Source organism: Protopterus annectens, chromosome 5.part0 (assembly GCF_019279795.1).
Source record: "Protopterus annectens isolate FY-2018-M chromosome 5.part0, PAN1.0, whole genome shotgun sequence".
NCBI classification, from domain to species: domain Eukaryota; kingdom Metazoa; phylum Chordata; order Ceratodontiformes; family Protopteridae; genus Protopterus; species Protopterus annectens.
The window spans coordinates 172,251,063-172,272,402 of record NC_056735.1 but is presented as its reverse complement, the minus strand read 5'-3'; the positions used below and the strand labels follow the sequence as shown (position 1 = coordinate 172,272,402).

The 21,340-nt window shown below is 42.4% G+C and overlaps 1 protein-coding gene across 1 annotated transcript in view; it reads left to right on the top strand.

Moving 5' to 3' along the window:
• LOC122802137 (centrosomal protein of 295 kDa-like) overlaps positions 1–21,340 on the top strand; it is a 1,720,043-nt gene that overhangs the window by 673,141 nt on the left and 1,025,562 nt on the right. Inside the window, exon 6 of the mRNA XM_044071818.1 lies at positions 17,509–17,661. Within this exon, the coding sequence (XP_043927753.1) occupies positions 17,509–17,661 (153 nt within the window). The remainder of the gene's footprint in view (positions 1–17,508; positions 17,662–21,340) is intronic.

Sequence of the window (21,340 nt, the reverse complement as noted above, 5' to 3'; positions counted from 1 at the left end):
TTTGATCTCTAACCCAGTTAGAGATATCATAGTAGCTTCACTAAAATCCTCTACCAGGAGGATTTACACAAGCAAATGGAAACGTTTCTCTTATTGGGCTAAGGCCCAAAATATTGATCCTTTTACTGCCCCTGTTCAGGCAGTTCTGGACTTCTTAGCAGAGATTTTTCATGCAGGCTCCTCTTCTTCCTCAGTCAGAGTTCAGTTGGCTGCTATTTCTAATTTTCATGTTGGGATAGCAGATCATAATATTATGTCCCATAGGCTCTGCAGGGCCTTCTTGAAAGGAATTTTCCTACTAAAGCCTCCAATCAGGAATCCTCCTCCTCAGTGGGATCTAAATTTAGTGCTGACATCCTTGATTCTTCCCCCCTTTGAGCCAGCTGTTTCTTGTTCCCTGAAATATCTTTCTTGGAAAACTTTATTCCTAGTGGCTATTACATCTGCCAGGAGGGTGTCTGAACTTCATGCTCTTTCGGTTCGACCCTATTTGATTTTTCACAAAGACAGAGTATCTTTGAGAACTAATCCATCATTTTACCTAAGGTCGCTTCAAAAACAATCTGAATCAATCCATTGATCTCCCTGTATTTTTCCTAACTATTCAGATAGAGCTGAACAAAGCTACATTATCTTGACGTCCACCGTCAGCTTAGATATTATTTGGACAGAACAAAAAATTTAGGAAATCTGATCAACTTTTTGTTTCCTATGCGGATAATAAAAAGGCCTTCCTGTTTCTAAAGTGACTTTGTCCAGATGGCTTTCTTCGGTCATCACTGAAATTTATACGATCAGGGGAAAACAGCTGTGCTCAAAACCTAAAGCACATTCAACTAGGAGTTTAGCTACTTCTTCAGCTTTTCAAGCTAGACTGCCTTTGGACACTATTTGTGCAGCGGCCACTTGGGCCACTCCTCACACTTTTGTTTCCCATTACAAATTGGACTTGGCCTCCAGGGACAGAGACAGTTTTGGCTCTACAGTCCTCAAGAGTTTGTTCCATTGAGCCACCCAGGATAGAGGTGCTAGGGACGCGGTCCCATCAAGCAAGAATGAAGGCGAGATTGACAACTTAACATTAAGAAGTTATGTACCTACCATAACGTTCCATGTTAGTTGTCTTCTCTCGCCTTCTTTCTTGCGACCCTCCCTCCTTCCCCCTGGCCTGGACAGACCTTGTATAAGAAACTATTATGCTAAAGACCATTCTAACCTGGTCCTTTTTTCCATCTGTAAGTTTCTTCTTCCTTTGGGAAGTATTTTATGCTTGGTGTTATTGCCCTTTGTCAACAAACGAGATCTGGGTACTTACTGCCTTGCATCATGGGATATGGGGCTGCCTCGAGCTGGTAAAAGGAGTTCTCGAGCTAAAGCAAGTGCCGAGTCGGAGCCGAGGATCGGCTCCGAACCCATCAAGCAAGAAAGAAGGCGAGAGAAGACAACTAACATGGAACGTTATGGTAAGTACATAACTTCTTATTTTCATATAATACCCACACACCTCTCAGTACTCATTCTGTTTTTCATATAATACCCACACACCTCTCAGTACTCATTCTGTTCTCAGCTCTTTGGATAAGTGTATACTTCGTCAGTTGATCCTGAGAGCTCCATTTTTTTTATCATTTAATCAGTAGCTGGCATGATGACCTGATTCCTGGAGTCAGGCAAAAAAAAATGCAAACAAGCAGAAAATGAAGCTGTATGTGTACTTGATTTTTTTGTTACTGAATAAAGCACTGAATCTGACAAGTTTTATTTATTTCTTTACCAGAATGTGTTTATAACAGCTTGTTTCCATAAATCGTGTAGGGAAGAATCAGAAATGTGTGTAAGTGTCTGCTTGCAGGCTAAAATAAAAATAAGAATTTGCAGATAAAAATGGTACAGTTGAGAGGTATGCAGTAGGCCATGCTCTTATCAGGTGATAAATTTCACCTTATTGTGTTTTTTCATTGCTTGTTTGCAGTGTAAATATCAAATAGTCATTGTTAGTTTTTTGCAGGTGGTGTGCACACTAGTGGCTGGAATAAAATGATAGGCACAGGGGCTAGGTGCGCCTAGGTTGTTTGTGGTTGACATGACGGCACACAAACTTAAAGCATACACATTGTTTAAGAACAAAATATTCAGAGAAATTTTGTGTGATTGTGTTTGAAGAGGAGGAACTTGGCCCTAGGATCCATCAAGAAAGTGCAGTCATAAATTACCCAATGTTAAATTGTGTTAAATGTTTTGATTTAAGCACTTGAATTGTTGAATATTAGTTTGTCATCTGCATATTTATTTTATTTTATTTTATTATTTATTTATTGGGAGTTGATTTCTAGGATGGTCCACTAGGCTAAAACTGGCCCGTTTTCAGTGGAGGCCCAGAGAGAAAAGTTCCACAAACATAACATTTAAAAGCATGTAGATAAATAGTGTAGAACAATTTTTAACAAAGTTCTATTTTCTTAATGCTCCAAAAACATAAACATTTGGCAATTATATACTCAACAGTGTAGAACAATTATTTACAAAGTTTTTGCTTCTTAGTGAGGAAAGTGATATGCAACAGTCCAAAACAATTTTATGCAAAGTTTTATTTTCCGTAGTGAAAAAATTGGTATGTAACAGTTATGAAAAATTATACAGGCAGGGTAACTTTGTAGTGGCAGTTTGCAAAAATATGTGTTTAAGAAGAGACCAAGAATATGTAGGGGGTGAGAGTAGGGGTCATGGAGGTTGAGGAGGGTGGTGTGCAAGGGTGGGCACACTGGGGCAGTTACAGATCTACGTGGTAGAGAGGTGTTTGTGCAAGGCTTTGAGTAGACCTAATATGTAGTGGGAGAGAGTTCCAGTTTCTATCTACAAAGTAAGAGTAGAGTAGTTAGCCGGCTGGTAGATTAGGTCTGTAAACCTTAGAAGCTGCAGGTTTTCTGATCTGAGAGATCTCTTTGGTGTATGTAGTGTGAGAATATTTAAGAGAGTGAGGGCTTATAAACTAACTTGAGTAGGGGTTAGTTGTATGTAGGTAAACTGATGGGGCAGTTCAATCCATTCAAGAGATTGTAGAGCCTGGCAATGGTGGGTGGAATAGGAGGAGTTGGCTGCAAACCTGGCAGTCTTGTAACAAGTTTATAGTTTAGATTTTAATGAGGAGAGTATGTTTGTGAGTAGTGAGGTTCTATATGTAAGAGATGGGAGAAGATAAGTTGTGGCGAGAGGTTTTTTTTTTTTTTTTTTTGTAGTGGAAGTGAGGAAATGGTTGTGCCTATAAAGAGAGCCCAGTTTTGGGGGTGTTTTTTATGTCATGTTGAATGTGTAAGTCAAATTTGAAATGATAGTCTATTACTACCCTTATTAGTTTTGTGTGGGAGACTATTTCAGTAGGTGTTTTATTGTGAGAGAGTACGATGAATTGGTCTTCGTGTATAGGTGTGTTTTTTAGGTAAAAACACTGGTAGCTCGGTTTTGTTGGGATTGAGTAGTAGATTGTTTTTGGTCAACCAGTTTTCAGTGGTGGAGAATGCTGTTTAGGCTGTGTTTTGAAGAGTGGTGCTGGGTACTGCTGGACAAATAATGGTAGAGTCCATCCATGTACTGAATGAGTGAGCCATGGCTGAGAGATGGGCATAGGTTGTTGATGAATAAACTAAAAAGTAGGGGGCCAGGTATTGAACCTTGGGGTACGCCGCTTGAGTTAGGAAGATAAGAAGAGAGGGCAGAATTCCATTTTGACTATCTGTTGGCTATCAGATAGGAAGCTTGAGAACCAAGAGAGGGTGGAGGAGGAAAGACCTGTTTGATGGGGGTTATTTAGAAGAAGAGGATGTGAAACAGTGTCAAAAGGCTTTTGAAAGGTCTAGAAATAGGGCAACAACATATTTGCCAGAGTCCCTTACTTTGTTGATTGTGTCCATGAAGTAGATTAAGGCAGTCATGGTGCTGTAGCCTGATCTGGAGCAGTGTTGTATGGGTGAGAGAATTTGTTTGTCAGTCTCTCCAGGAGTTGAGACAAATACACTTTTCCAGAATTTTTGAAATAGTGGAAAGGATAACAGTTGGGTGGTAGTTAGACAGATCAGTAGGGTTCCCACCTTTGTGGACTGGTAGAATAAAAGTCTTTTTCCAGATATGTGGGACACAGGATCATACCTCTCCACCTGGAATCATCAAAAGTCTGGACAAGGCCCATGAAAAAAATAGGTACAAATATCTACACTGATTAACATCTAATTTGCATACATAATTATGTAACCCCACCCACTCCAATGGAATTGTGGGATACCAACTTTCAAACACAAACTGAAGAACGGACAACCAAAATATGGCACCAGAGTCCCCCTGCAGCCATTCCAATGTCCCATTACCTGACAATTTCTCCCCATTTACCGTAAACACTAATGTGTGCATACTGCTTTACTTCTACAATGATTATTTGGATTTTATTTTTGCATTTTGCAGCACAACAATGCACAAACACTAACAGACATCTCCTAAACAAAGCAGTATTGTCTCATAATGAAAATAGACCTGGCATTGAAACTTCTCTGCCCTTGAAACTCACATTCATTGAAATAGCATTGAAACCCACACACCACATCCAAAGAAAATGCGTCTTGCCAGTGGTGGATAAAGATTACCGTTGGGCTGTTTTCAAATCATTGGCCCCTTGCACACAAAACATACATGTGTTCTTTACTTTGATACACCTTCCAGACTTTTATTAAGTTATATTCCTTGTATAATACAGCACACTTGTTAGACACAGCATATTTTAAATTTATTGTTTGAACATTTTTCCAGTAGGCTGTACTGTAGGCATTGAAACAAAATGCATGAACCAATGACAAAACTGCCCAGTTTAGAACATTTCCATCATAAAGTCTACTTCTACACCCACACTATAAATATAATGACAGTAGTGTAAGCCATAGGCATCTTGCACAGCTTCTCGCACTTAATTTCAACTTCATTTTTTTTTTTTTGGTGGGGGCAAAAGGTCAAAAACCAGGGACACATTTTAATCATTGCTTGTATAATTTTGGAAAGTTGTTAGAATAAAATGTTATGTTACCACCATGCATTTCACTGGCAAGTCGTGAACCCAGGACCCTATGCACTACAGGCAGAACAACATACTATTATGCCAAATCAGCAGTCCCTTACAAAATAGGAAGACTGAAACTTAATGGCCATCATGTAGTGAATTCAGTTCTCACTTCTTACCATAGCTCTCAACTCTTAGCACAAAAAGCCTGGACAAACAACAAAGCCTTAGCTGTCAACTCTTAGCTCAAAACATCTAGACAAAGCTCAGAAATGGTGGCTAGGGACTTTAGGCTCTTTTTACCCTGTACCAAAGGTACAGGGTTTGAGCCTGCATAGCTCTAGCCACCAGGTGCTATACATTGGGGGCATTTACACACACACACACACACACACACACACACACACACACACACACACACATATGTATGGACAGCTTATGGTAGCCAAGCAGCATACTTTTCAGAAGTACAAAGAAATTGGGGAACGTGAGAAAAATATTGGTACACACAGATGTCACTGAGCATGTGGGGCTGCCTGCATTTTCCATCAGTGTGTCAGTGTCCACTTTGATAGGCTTAAGCTTTATCATACAGTTAACCCTAAGGGCATGGAAGTTAACAGTTCATACTGAAGGCCGCTTTAACAATGAACTGCTTTAACTATAAATTTTGCTTTATCAGCTACAACAAAATTTGGGAAATACTTGAGTGCTACAGGGGTATAAAGCCCTGACTGTGACCCAGACTACATGAGGTCTACCAGTGTCTTAAGCACCTACGGGACTCAGAGTGATGGTGGAGAGATATAAAGAGGCTCTGCCTGCTTATCTTTCCTTAGGGGAGGGTGCAGGGTGGGCTGTGGACACATGCCAATGTACAGGAGAGTTGGTTGTGATACCAAAGCCATGCAGCCTTGGAATCACCCTACACTGGAGACATGAAGCATGAAAGATGCATCTCCACAAAAGTTGGAGGCAGTGCCTTCTCAAGTGCCACAGCATGCCCCCATTGTTGATAGCACAGCATGTTAAAGAAGGCAGAGCTTCAGAAAAAGCCTAGGCTTGAGTAGTGTATGTGTTGCTGCAGGTAACTGACTCCAGTCCACCCTTCATGAATGCTGGACCCCTATTCTCATTCACACCGTGCTGAAGCAGCCCCACCTTTGGAAGCAGTACTGAACCATGTTTGCTGGACCTTCCTTCCCTTTCCCTCCCTGCCAAGGCAGCCCCACCTGGCAGGACACTGCCAGTATCAGATGTAGGAAAAACTGGAGGGCTGCCTAGTGGCTAATAGTCAAGCTGCAGTTCTAAGAACTACAAAAAAAAATTAAATAATAAGTTAACTTCAGTCAATATAAGGAACAAAATAGATGGGCAGTTCTTAGGTTCATAGGTAGGTACTGGGCTATCTGCCCTAAGGCATATATTAGCCCTGCCACATTGTGCAGTATTCACCGCCCCTTTGGTTAGTTCCCTAGGCCCTTGATCTAGCAGCTAGTACCCTTGGCCCCTATCTAGTAGAGCTGTTGGTATGATCCCTGGTATGAACTTTCTGTTACCCATCCACTCGTCAAGGTTCCTCTTGAAGAGTGATAGTGAGGGGCTCTGTCTTATGTAGATCGGGACCTTGTTCCATAGCAAGGGAAGTCTTTGCGAAGGGAATCTATCCCTCCAACATGTTCTATTCATTGTTGTGCTGAGGTTTATATCCCTAGAGCGTGTAGCTCGAGTAGATTTGGTTTTGCTAAGATGGAGCATGTTCAACAGTTCTGGGTTGGACATGGCTCTGTATGTTAGACAGAGATCGCCTCTGAGAAGGCGGTATGCAACAGAGAAAAGCCTTAGTTTTTTCAGTCATCCTGCATTGGGCAACTGTTTGAGGCCAGTAATCCTCTTAGTGAGGTACCTCTGTGGTCTCTCCAGCTGCTGGAGATGCCTAGCCAGGTACATTCCAATTGGTGCATTGTACTCAGTAATGGGTCTGATGAGAGAAGAGTAGAGGGGGCACCACTACATCCTTAGATCTTGATGCAAACCCTTTCGTGATCAGATGGGTCACATAGAAGGATTTTCTAACCACCTTGGCAACATGGTTATTAAAGGAAAGCTGACTATCTACTTGGGTCCCCTAGATCCCTTATTACTTCTTCAGATTTCAGGGTGTTACCTCCTATGTGGTAGTTCGCGGGTACTCTGTTTTTTCCAAAGGGGATTACTACACATTTTTTAGCATTTAGCTTGAGACCATGGCTCTGACACCATGCATCAGTCTCATTAAGGCCCTTCTGGAGGATATCCATGTCAGCCGGAGACTCTATTATAGCACCCAGTTTGCAGTCGTCTGCAAACTTGGTCAGCTTTTTAGAATTGAGCACTCTCTTGGCCGCTGTGCAAAATAACACTTGGTCAGAAGTGTCTACTTTAAATTAGGTTGTGCTGTAAGGAGGAATTATCCCTCCCTCCTTCGTGGTGTGTTGACCTCAGAATTGATTATATAAAGCAGGGGATGTACAAGATAGAAACTCCTGCTTGTTAGGTGTGTGGGTAGCTGGCCCTACACAAAAATACGCTTTAAATTACTTGACTTGTTTTTTAATAAAGCACCATTCACACAGCTTTTCACTCACATAGGCACTCCAATCCTTCCCTAATGTTCAGCAACTCACTGAACAAGCATTGGCTCTGTCTACCTATCTCAGACCATTCCACCTATCTTACCATCTGTTACAAATGTTCTTCAAAATCACATTCTAAAACTCATACAGAAAGGAAGTATCATGAATCTAGTATTTGTTCAACAAACATATTTAAAACAAGTCTGTGGTCTATTCTGCCATTTTTCCTGAGAAATATTCATTGCAGCGAGCTACCTTGGTTCTGCAAACCACTTTGTGTGTGCTTATCATGAACTGAGTTGTGTGCAGTATTTAATTTGTTGGGACTTCCTGTTGCACATCACATATCCTCCTGCATTCACAGACCGTGATTATGGCATCATATGCCAACCACAGACATACCTGGATGGTGGAGTTGCCATTTTTGAAGTACACTAATTGTTTATAGCTCTCAGCAACTGCAGTACATTTATAGTACATCATAACATTTCTGGGTTACTTAGTTCTTGCATTTTACAGCTGTTGTTTTTGTACTGCATGGCTAACTTATGTAAATTAAATGATTAGACTACTGTTTATTCAAAGCTGCTAACCTCTGCGACCTTCCTGTACCGCACACACACGTTTTTTCCTGTTATATTTTGGAGCCTTTCTTGTTGTATTATGGTCCGGTGAGCCCTTGCTCCCTAGTACTTGTTTATTACCTTGAGGACTTATAATTGGAGGATCTCACTCAGCATCAACAATATATAATACAGGCAGTCTTCAGCTCTATGGAAATACATGACATATTTCTGCCCTGCAAGCCATCTACTACTTGTATTGGCATTTCTGTATAATTAAGCTGTTTTTCTTGTCTGTATTCATATTGACCTCTTGTTGGGGTGCTTACATGAGCTTTTGTTACAAGCTTCCTAAATAGTAAAACCTCTTCATTTCCTTTTTCTTAAATATTCTTGATATTTATTATTCAGGACACTAGTTGGTCCTAGCAATGAGAAGTATATTTACTTGGGCTGCTTATATAATCCATTTTAAATTTAAAATTTCAATGTTAAGTTGTCTGTCTCGCCTTCGTTCTTGCTGTTTGGGGATCGGAACCAACCTTCGGCTCCGACTCTGCCATCTTCAATAGCTCGAGAGCTGTTTACTGGCTCGTGGCTACCCCTTATCCCACGATGCTTAGCGACAGCTTCCCAGATCTCGTTTGCCGCTTCAGCTACGAGGTGTGTCGTTTCTGGCCCAGGCTTGCATACTTTTGTATTTTTCTATAATTATATTGTTTAAATTTCTTAAAACTAGTATATACTTCCCCTTATAGTTTTATTCTCTGTGGGTGTTATTTGTGGACGTCGCTTCTTTTTTTTTTCTTAAGAACTCGTTTAATTTAGAGAGTTCTCCCCTCCCCCCCCTCCCGTAGGACAGCTGTTTAACTTAGAGGCTCTCCTTCCCTACCTTTTTACTATGTTAAAAAAAAAAAAAAACTGTTGTGTTCGTTAGTAGTATAGAGATTTTTTTTTTGTCTGTTTTGTGGTGCTTGGATTGTGGTAGAATTATGTCCAAGGATATGAAAGTTTCTGGCTTCAAAAAGTGTGACTCATGCTGTCAAAAAATGTCTCTGACAGATAGGCACACTAGTTGCGTTTTATTGTTTTGGCGCTGTTCACCTGCAGGACTCTTGTTCTATTTGCCACGCCTTTAGTCCAAGAGTCCTGCAGGAGCGCAAAAACAAATTAATCCTTCGGGGTTTATTGAAGCCTCAGGATTCACCGGCAAAGAGTTCTCAGCCAGTGAAATCCCCTAAAGCTGTCAAACCGCCGGCTCCACCTTCGGAGCCGACTCCTGCACTGGAACAACCGAGTATGTCGGTTCCGGCTGGCACCGACAAGACAACTTCTCCGTTGCCTCAATCAGATGTTTTGGAGCCGTCACAGAGCCATAAGAGACTGAGGTCCCCTTCCTTAGAGTCCATCCATTCGGCACCTCGGTCACCATTATTACAAAGTGAACGCAGCCACCATTCTTCACACTCCTCTCGATCCTCTAGGCTTTCGGATCATGATGTGGAGAGAGTAGTAAGTAGGTTGCTCAAGTCACAGGCACTAGCTAAATTACTATCTAGCCCACCTCAACAGGTATCTGCTCCAACCGCCTCTATTTCCATTCCTCCTCCGACTCCATTGAGTTCAGAGCCAGAGATCGTTGGTGTGCGAGTAGTGGAACCGTCGGCTCCGATCACCATGTCTCATTCGGCTCCGACTTTGGCTCCGATTACCTCGATTGTTCCTTCTATCGAGGAATCTGGACGCCAGGGCGCTCTCGTTGGTTCCGAGGGGGGGAGTGGCATCGGACCCTTGTCCGACCCCGGTCTCACCCTCGGAACTTCGGCGCAGGTGTGCTCGGCTCCAACATCGGCCTCGGAGCCGTCACCCTCGGCGCGGAGAAAGATTCCTATTTCTTCGGAACTGGAGCTTTCTCTGCCTCAGGGTCGAGGCGCCTTCGAGGTCATGCGGAGTGTGCTGTCCCCTAAAACAGCTCCACTACCAGCTCCATCGGCTCCGTCCTCCATAGTGTCTGTGCCAACCTCTGCTCCTCCTCCAGACCCCAAGCGTAGGGAACCGATGCCCCAGGACATCCCATTGGGTGTTCTCTCTTCTTCTGAGGCCTCCCCTGATCACTCAGATGAGCCCCCTCGGAAGAAGAAGTGCAAGAGGAAGCACATTGACTCCCCTGAGTCTGTCACTTAGGTAACAGTCTTAGATGAATCGGAAGGGTCCCCCTCTGAAGATGTTTCCTTTTCGGACATCCTTGAAATGCATAGGCAGAGGGGGAACTGGACTTCCCTAGCCCCTACCAAGGATGAGTTTGTATTCCTGGACGCATTCAGTTCCCGACCTTCCACCTCCTGGGTTTCTCCTCCTTTTGACCCACTCATGTCTGTGGTGGTTCGAAAGGCTTAGTCAGCTCTGGACACTGTGGAACCAACTCCGAGGAGACTCAACAAATTTATTACAGCCCCCCCCAGGATAAGCTATTCCCTTCCAAAGGTGTGCTCGTTGATGCCATGGTGGTAGCAGCAGCCACCAAGAAAGAGTTAGCAGAAACCTCTTCATCTGTTCATCCCCCTAACAAAGAGTCTCAGACGATGGATAGATACGGAAAGCGATTGTTTGCTTCAGCGACCTTCTCGATGAGGTCCCTGAACTGTCTGTCATTTTACTCGTCTTCAAAGGGATCTCCTGAAAGAGCTTGGAGATGCCCTTCAAGATCCTACAGCTGTGGGAGTACAAGCCAAAGTAGCTTCCCAACTGGCAACTCTTAATTCCATAGTCAACTCCTCCATGAGGCTGATTTCCTATGCAGCCGATGGAGCGAGCAGAGCCGCTGGCACAGGTGTGGCCCTCAGGAGACATGCTTGGATGCGGCTCTGTCAGTTTGCGGAACCCTTTCAAGCGTCCTTCACCAATACTCCCTTTGATGGCTCCTTTCTCTTTGGGCCTCAGGTGAAAGACACATTGACCAGGTGTGAGCAAGAAGGCAAGACTCTCTCTGCCGTGGGAGTCCATTTTTCCACTCCCTCTAGACCTTACCCCAAGGGTCAGAAGAGTGGGAAGATGTGGTTCCGGAAATCCCAGGGATCCTTGCCTGACATACGTGGTGATTTTTCCTCCAGAGGCAGAGGGGAAACAATAACAGACGCCGCCCTCATGGCAGAGAGGGTCCACAAAACAAGGGTGATAGAGAATCCTTCTCTGGCAAGCCCTTCCAGCATCCCTGAAGGGTTGCCCAGCTGCTCACCTCTGGAGGCAGTCGGGGAAAGACTTTCGCTGTACCCAAAAGCCTGTCAAAATTTGACAAGAGACAGATGGGTACTATCCATTATATCCGGAGGTTACAAAATTCCCTTCCATCAATCCCCCTTACAGTCAAAAAAGGCCCTTCCAGATGTTCCACCCAATCTGAGGGAACAAGAAGTCCTAGAAGTTTCAAAACTGCTAGAAAAAAGAGCCATTCAGGAAGTCCCCACAGACCAGCTCAGATCCGGAACTTACTCAAGATTCTTTTTGGTATCAAAAAAGGGGACTGGAGACCAATTCTGGATCTCAGCAGACTAAACAAATCTGTACAAAGAGAAAAGTTTCGGATGGTCACGCTACAGTCCATTCTTCCCTTTCTGGGTCAGGACAATTGAATGTGCTCGATAGATCTTCAGGACGCGTACTACCATATCAAGATGGACAGACGCTCCAGAAGAGTTCTTTGCTTCCGGGTAGAGGCCAGTCATTACCAGTTCAGAGCTCTGCCCTTTGGTCTCACCTCAGCCCCCAGGGTGTTCACCAAGTGTATGGCAGTAGTCACAGCTCACCTGAGACGTCAAGGATTCCAGGTGTTTCCATATCTAGGCAACTGGTTCCTCACTGCTACCACCAGGCATCAACTTTTACAAGTGCGGGATTATACAATCACATCAAGCACTCAACTAGGCATCACAATAAGTTTTGAAAAATCTGCCTTGTTACCCTGTCAGTCTATCACTTACATAGGAGCAGAATTAAACACAAGGGAAATGTTTGGAAGATTACCACTGGAAAGAGTTTCCACAATTCAGCAAGTGTTAATCCTAATGCAGAGCAAAAGGATTCAAGTCAGATATGTCCTTCAAGCTCTGGGCTCCATGGCAGCTGCTATTCTTCTAGTTCCATTAGCACTTTTCCACATGAGAATTCTTCAGTGGCTTCTTTTCACACAGTGGTCCTTTCAGGAGCTTCCCATGTCTCACATGATCCTGATTACGGAAACATGCAAAAGGCACCTGTCTTGGTGGATGGACTCCCCACTAGTGTCTCAGGGCAGACCTTTCATACAGCCTCCACCGGTAGCCACAGTGACCACGAACGCCTCCCTGATAGGGTGGGGGGGCATTATCTAGGCAGGACAGTCCAAGGCACTTGGCAGCCTCACGAGTACCATCTGCACATCAGTGTCCTAGAAATGAGAGCCGTGCTTCTGGCATTGCAAGCCTTTCAAGACTCTCTTCCTTCTGGGACCATTGCAATTCAAACAGACAACATGTCAGTGGTGTGGTACATCAACAAACAGGGCGGAACCAGGTCCTACCCCCTGTGTCGAGAGGCACTCAGACTGTGGCAATGGGCGATTTCCTCCCAACGTTTTCTGATTGTGGCGCACATCCCTGGGAGTTTCAACCTCATAGCAGACAGGCTCAGCAGAGCTATTCTCATGCCTTACGAGTGGTCTCTAAATCAGAAAGTTGCGGATCTCTGCAAATGGGGACAGCCTTGCTGCGATCTGTTTGCCACCCCTCTCAACAACAAGTGCAGCAACTACTTCTCCCTTCTTCTGCTTCCAGGTCACATACCAAGAGACGCTGTAGTCCATGATTGGCCTCAGGGACTCCTTTATGCCTTTCCTCCATTTCCTCTAATACCAAGACTCGTACAGAAAGCAAAATCGTTGGGTTGCAAAATGATCCTCATTGCCCCTTATTGGCCTCGACAGATATGGTTTCTGTTCCTGCACCTCTACCTTGTCGATCAGCCCTGTATTCTGGACCCGATTCCAGGTCTTCTGATTCATCAGTCAGGCAGGTTGCATCAATCCCTCCAAGCACTCCAGCTCACAGCTTGGTTACTCCACTTCCAACCTTAGCCAGGCTTCCCAGTATATCCCCAGCAGTCCGTGATATTATCGTTTCCTCACATAAGTCTACTACGAGAAAAACATATGCTAGGAAATGGAAACGGTTTCTTACTGGGCAGAGTCTAGAAATGTGGATCCTTTCTTAGCCCCGGTCCATGAAATTCTTGAATTTCTAGCACAACTTTTTCAGTCTGGTGCCGCTTCGGCTACTATTTAGAGTTCAGTTAGTGGCCATTTCAAATTTTTATATTGGATTGTTGAATTCTAACATCATGTCTCATAAGCTCTGTAAGGCCTTTTTGAGAGGAACATCTCTTCTTAGACCTCCAGTGAGAGATCCCCCTCCTCCTTGGGATCTTAATTTGGTCTTAACTTCCTTAATTTTGCCTCCTTTTGAACCGGCAGCATCATATTCCCTTAAGTTTCTGTCTTGGAAAACACTTTTTCTGGTTGCTATCACTTCAGCTAGGCGTGTCTCAGAACTTCAAGCACTATGTGTTCTTCCCCCCTACCTGGTGTTTCGCAAGGACAGAGTTTCTCTGAGGACCAATCCATCCTTTCTTCCTAAAGTCTGCTCAGAGAACAATTTAAATCAATCCATAGATCTCTCACTGTTCTTTCCCAATCACAGCAACAAGGCAGAATACAAGCTCCACCAACTGGATGTTCACAGACAATTGCGTTTTTACCTTCATAGAATTAAAGAACTAAGAAAGTCAGACCAGTTATTTCTCTCTTATGCCTTCAACAAACAAGGCCTCCCAGTTTCCAAGGTGACCTTATCCAGATGGTTATCTAATATTATCACCTTTATTTACCAGTTACGGAATAAAGACTTACCAACTAAACCAAAAGGTCATTCGCCACCTCCCTAGCCTTTCAGTCTAGGCTGCCCATAGATTCAATCTGTGCAGCTGCCATGTGGGCAGACCCTCATAGCTTTATCTCTCATTACCAGGTGGATATGGTCTCCCGGAGCAGAGCTGACTTTGGTTCCACTGTTCTGAAGAGTCTATTCCAGTGAGCCACCCAGGAAGTTAGGTGCTATTGACGCTGTCCCAAACAGCAAGAACGAAGGCGAGATAGACAACTTAACATAAAGAAGTTATGTACCTACCATAACGTTCCATGTTAGTTGTCTTCATCTCGCCTTTCTTGCATCCCCCTCCCTCCTTCCCCCGTCCTAATGGACTGAGAGGAGTTCTTGTTTCACTGGCTGAGTATTTCTTTGGTCCGTATTGCCCTTCTGGCCAGGTTTTTTTTCGTAACCTATTCTATAATTAGATGTATTGAACAACCAGTTTTTAGATAACTGGTTCTCTCAACTTATGTCTGGGATTAGCTATTACAAACAAGATCTGGGTAGCTGTCGTTAGGCATCATGGGATAAGGGGTAACCTCGAGCCAGTAAACAGCTCTCGAGCTATTGAAGATGGCCGAGTCGGAGCCGAGGGTCGGCTCCGATCCCCAAACAGCAAGAAGGAAGGCGAGATGAAGACAACTAACATGGAACGTTATGGTAGGTACATAACTTCTTTTTCTACAGCTTTCAATATTTTTACTTGGTGTTTTCTGACCTTCTGGTCCTACAAAATAGTCTAACATGAATTCAGTGCAAGTGCATATATGTGGCTATCTGCTAAGCTCAAGATGGGGCCTTGAGCACTGACCTCTGTGCCTTAACCAAACCTACACCTCCTTCTACAGAGCTACAAACTTTACCACCAACAAGCACACAAACACAACCAGTCACCCGCCAACACACACACACACACACACACACACACACACACACACCAAACCTGCTTGCCCCAAACATGCGGCTGCTATAAAACAGTCTTGCTCACTGAAATAAATCCACTCCTGCTTGTTGCTCGCTCTTGCAGCTGCTTTATCCAAATCCAACTCCAAAGCGGTCCGATGAATGTGTAATATATGTTCCTGCTCTTGGCTGCTGCTAATAATGATCCAAATGTTTCTCGCTCACCGGAAGTGATGACGTGAGCTCAAGGAGCTCAATTCCGACTGGCTGATAGCCCTGACAGAGCTGACGTCATCGCTCACGTGTTGACGTTAGCTCCGACAGCGCGAACTTTGAAAAAATTAATAAAACTAAAAGAAAAAAAATCAGAAATGAAGGGGTGCCATTCGGGAATCGTGGCACCAAGTCATTTGGACCCCAAAACTCAGTAAAAACCGAGTAAATCAATATGGTCTGCATGGGATTCAAGGATACATCTATTTATTAGTATGCTGATGCGATAAGCAAATTGCATTTGCTGCTAGTCTTAAGATATTCATTGGGTAGGTCATCTGCTGCATTATTACGTGGTTTGAGTTTAAGTAGTAGTCATTTAATATTGGAAGTGGGAACTGGTTTTAAGGAAAGAAGAAGTAGGAGTAGAAAGAAAATTATTAGGATGTGGTGGTGGTGCAGTGGTGGAGGACTGTGAGTGGATTTTAGTGGAGTTGAGATCCATGGGGACTTGGGGAACATTGGTGGTGATATTAACTATAGTTTTGATAAAGTGGGTGTTAAAAATGTTGGCTATGTCTGAGTTGCTTTTATCTGGGAATGGAATGGGTGTTGCTTTAGTGCTAGTGTTTAGGAGCAATGACATTGCTAACCAGAACTTCTTGGGGTTGTACTTGTTATTTTATTGGACTGGAATTTTAGGTAGTATTCTTTTTTATCTTTTTTTTATTTGCTTTTTGATGTGGTGGTGGAGTAGCCGGTAGATTTGTAGGGTGGAGTTTTCATTTTTTTTTGGCCATTGTCTAGATTTTGTCAGAATTGTGCATCAGTTGTTTTGTATGTTTTGTAAACCAGCGAGCATAGTTAAATGTAATTCTTTTTATCCAGGGAGGGGCAGGTTTGTTTAAGGTTTCAAGAAATAGATTGTTAAACTGAATGACTGCGTCATCATATACTTCAACTGGCCAGATTTTTGCCTCATATTTGTTCCTCATAAAATCTCTTGGTTTTTTTTAGGCAAATTGTTGAGGATTAAAATCACTAAATACTGATGTAAATTTGATAAGTTTCAGACCTCATACCCTTCAGAAAATGCTTGCTAGCCTGAAATCTGTTCTAGAAACTTTCTAAGCTTGTAAGAATCATATTTAAGAGTAGTCCCTATTTTTGGCCCTTTGTCCCACCATTATTTTTGGCTTTATCCAGATTTCTAGAGTTAAATTGTTGAGGGGTATGGCCCCCTGGCTTCTTCTAGTATGGGAGATGTACTGTTTAAAATGTACTTTATTTTTCCCACTCACTGGTCACCAAAGATGGTCCTCAGTGTTAGACATAATAGCTACTTTTTCATAGTCACATTTACAGACAGAAATGAGGGCAATGTAGAAGGGCGATATCCAGACATTCCCAGTAGTAGTAGGAGCAATATGTGCCATAAATAATTTGCAGTCAAGTTTGTATATGCTACTGATACATGCAATTCTGTATGAATTGCCAAGGGATTAATTTCTGGGTACATTGTGGGTACTGTGAAGGACACTTTTGCCAAGGGATTCATTTCTGGGCACATTGTGGGTACTGTGAAGGACACTTTTGGCTAACATCAAAGCCTGAAGCAATACTCATTTTGTGAACTCTAGTCATACTTTGACTTAGGAATGGGGTTCATTCTGGCATGATACTAGAAACCCAAAAGTCTTGGAGAAATTAAACCAGAAAATCACATGACCTGTAGTCTCCATGTACTTGTACAGCCTCTCCATTCACTCTTAACTGTTAGCGTCTCTTTTAAACTGGACAAGGTACTTGCTTGTCTATTACTTTAACCATGTAAGTGACTTAAATTCATTGTTGTTTTTGATGTGCAAGAATTGTGCTTATTCTGGTACAGGCAGCAGGCTTTGTGGCCAGACGTGTTCTTACAGTACAGCAAGCCATAATGTGCTATTGTTTGTTTCTGCATTGTCAGTCACAAAAACCTCACTGAAAAAAATCTCATCTGCTGTTAATGTTGTGTGATATGGAATTGCTTGCATAATCCTTACATGCAGACTTTGACTACAGATGTTTCAAAATCATATCAGAAGTGTACTGTTGCTCTTTTTAGTGGTTCATACAGCCTTGTTAAAAGAACACTAATTGTTAATTGGAGTACTTTTTTATTTAGTTTTACATTTATTGTATTGATGAAAACTAATGTATTGTTATATTTTAATCAGATGATTTTCAAAGAATGCTGGGAAGAGGGCACCAGCGCAATCGAAAACCACCAGTGACAAAAACAAAGCTGGGATTAATGGGAATCCTGGAACAACATGAGCTGAGTGTCATCCCAGAAGTGGAAACACCAAATGAAAGACTGTCTATTTGGGGTAATATCTCCTGTCAAAATTGCATTGGGTATCTGTATAGGAGTTGTAATTTTAAATATAGTGGAGAGAGACTGTGCTGCTGGAAAGCAGAGGTATTGTGTCTCCACTGAATAAGAAATGTATAGAGTAACAGAGTGAGCAATTTCAGTGATGGTCTTCTTAAAGATCACTGTTGAAATATTAGTCAAAATGTGTGGGAATTAATTACAGGCAGATGTCTGTGACCTGTCTTCCACGGATTTTATTATTTTGAGTGCAAAGCTAGTCTTTTTCCCTTGGGACAGATGTCAGTAGGACACTTGGCAGAAAAGAGAACATCTGTTTCTGCTGCAACAGAATAAGAAGTCTGCCTTTTTTGTCATTCAAGCATCTTACAAAGTGATAAGTGACCAGTTTGGGATTTTCTTTAAGAATACTGATATTTTGCAGTTTTGCTGTTGAATTTTTTTGTGTGTTTTTTTTCTTCCTTTACCTGCTGACCTTAGAGTCACCTTATCTGACTTGAGCTTATTCATTCCTGAGGGTAAATATTCTTCACTCAAATCTCCTAGGATGAATGCTGCCCACAGAGGCTGTCATCCAGGTACACATCACAGAGTTTGATGCTCTTGCCAGTATCCCAGTAGTGAGAGTGTATTTTGTACAAGGGTCCTAACCCCCTCCTTTTGGATGGTGAAATGAGATTATCTGTCACTGTTGAGGCTGCCTCTACCCTTCCATCAGTCCACACTTACTACCTTGCTGGCTGACAAGGAGCTACCATCACCTGTTTAGATGGCCACTCCTGCATCACCACTGTACTGGCCCCCACCCATTCGACATTGTTTCTGACTGAGACTGGGTCAGAAGTGATGTTATGAGGCAAATGAAATGCATCCCTGTCTCCAAGACGAGCATGACCATTCTCCCTGCTGTACCATTAAGCATACGAAATCCTAATTGAACTTGAAATGCCTTGGTCATAGTCGGGGCTTTATCCTTGTATACCAGTGGTGCATTATATTTTGCTACTGAATTATAGTGTATTTTTAACTCTGGCCTTTTTTAGTTGTGATTTTGGAGATCTTTCCGAGGCAAATGATGTCCCCAGAAAAGAGCACTGATAAATTTGCCCATGGGAGGAGAATTCCACAAATGATTACCACCTTTAGTGCCTTTTCTGTCTTGACTAAAGCCAACAGGCTTCTGGTTGCTCTATATGCTGATGGGTCCAGAATGTTAGGGTCTTTGTGGGACCAGTTATGGATCAACAGTTTGACTTTGTATCCATTGAAAATTTCTCACCCAGAGAAAAGAAGACAGGCTTTTATTTTTTACTTTTTGTGGTGCCAACAACTGATGCCCCTTTGAAGAACTGTTCTAGATCTTTGAACTCCAAGCAAGTTTTTAAAGATAAAAAGTTCAATATGTTAATGCTTCATACTGGATAAGAAGGATGCCTGCTTCCATACTGCCTTCTTTCAGGGCTACAAGAAATGTCTCGGGTTCTTAGCAGGCCACCACCACTTCAGTTCACCTCCTTTCCTTTTGGGCTTTCCACTACTCCCAGGGTATTTGTCAGATACTTAACCTTGATAGTTGCCCATCTCATACTTTAGGAGTGTACATTTACTTTTTTCTCAAACTCCCTAATCCAGGCCTATTTCCAGTTCAGATCAAGGGGGTCATCCTTTCTTCCCTTTCTGGATGCATATGTTCTTTTTTGCTCCTCTTGGGTTACTCAGGTTCTCTTGGGGCAGTTCATTTCTGAGGATTAGGCAGTACCTTGCGTCCTGGACATGGGACATATGTCTGATGTATGGCACCTGAAAGGGCTTATGGCTATAGTGTGTTGGCCAGACGCACGGCTGTTCTTAATAGGATATACCTTTTAGTAAGGAATACTGCAGCAGTGAAAAGTGGGTCATCTACTGTTATGGCAAGGTCTTGCAATGCTGTATTTTCAAGCACATTACATGATGGGGGGATCCTACCTAGACTTATTTTGACAACCCTCAGAACTGCCAAATCAGGACATTCTGCTCAAGATTCTCTTATAAACAAGTCTGAATGATCAACACCTTCTAAAACCACTGGCTGGAGGTTACTCTTTGGCTTTCAGAGTACAGGTGAAAGTCAGAAAGGACCTGGAAAATGTACTTTCTTACAGCTGCTTCCTCTCCCAGCAGATGTGGTTCTCCCTGGATCTGCTTCTGAAAAAAAGAGACACACTAGCTCTTTCAGTTCATTGTACCCTACTGCTGCAGCTCTCTGGAGTTGCACTTACAACCAAGATTTTCCTAGGTTAGAACTAAAGAATGAAGAAAATCTGATCAGTTGTTTATTTCTTTTAAATAAAGAAGGCTGGGAAGATCAGAATATACTCAGATACTTTCCAGATGATTGACTAACAGTAGTACACTTTGTTGTGATTTTATGGCAATACTTCAAGCTATTATTAATTTTTTTCTGTAAAAGCAGTAGCTACCTCTCCTGCCTTTTACAGAAATATTTATGGAGAAAGATTAGTGAGACAACCATCTGCACCTACATCCGTACCTTCTTTAAGTACTGTAAGTTAAGCTGTTTTTTCTAGAAGCAGAGCAGACTGTACCAGTGCCATTTTGCTGGTATGTACTAAGGTAGTACTTTCCATGGTAAATGGTAAAGCAGCCGTGAACCCCATGATGAACGTGCTGTAGCTGTGACTTACTGTAGCAGTTGATATTCACACTCTGAGATCACTATTACAGTAGACACTCCCTTGCTTAGTCATTCGAAGCATCTCAGAGTGTATAAAAGTGCTTACAGTGCGTTTATTACTGTGTGTGTATTTCAGAGTTCACTGTGTGTAGAGTGCAACTATCTTGTGTAATTCAGTTAAAGCATGGTTATTTGAAGAAAAGTTCTTGTGTTGGATGCGGTAGGTCACAAAGTGTCACCATTATACAGTGCTTCTTGTACTGTAAAGAGTTGCCTGGTAAGGTGCCGCCATTTTGGGGACATTTCAGTGTATTGCATCTAGTCATTTATAAAGTGCACATACCTCAAAAGACATTGAATTTGGGCAACCAAAATCTGATTATTCACATTATGCAATTGCTTAACAGGTTTCTTGTATTAAAGAAAGGTGTTTCTTGCAAAAGATTACAAGAGTATTACCATGTTCGTGAATTACTCAATTGCATTGCAAGTTCTTGAATGTTTATTAAAGCGACGACTTTAACAAGTGATAGTGCATGACTGTTCCATGCCTGCCTTTATCAAAAAATTTCCAAGCAATTACTTTAGCATTTTAGCCTTTACCAATTCCAAAAACTGATGATGTTAGCATTTCTGCCTTTAGCAGCAATCGAAAACTTCATAAAAGCATTGCAAAGTCCGAGAAAATATTCCGTTAAGCCTTTACTAATTGAAAATTTCATAAAAGCATTGCAAAGTCTGAAAAAGTATTTCGTTAAGCTCTGTAAAGCAGTAAATAAGTTGAAAAGCTATTTCTTTGAGTTTCATAAAGCAACAAGAAAGCTAAAAGGTTATTTTGCAAAGTACAGTAAAACATCGAGAAACTTAAAAAGTTATTTCGTGAAGCATTAAGAAATTTGAAATGGTATTTCACCAAGTGCAGTAAAGCATAGAGAAGCCCAAGAGGTTTATTTTGCAAGGTCCAGTTAATTTTAAACACTACCTGGTTATTCATTTG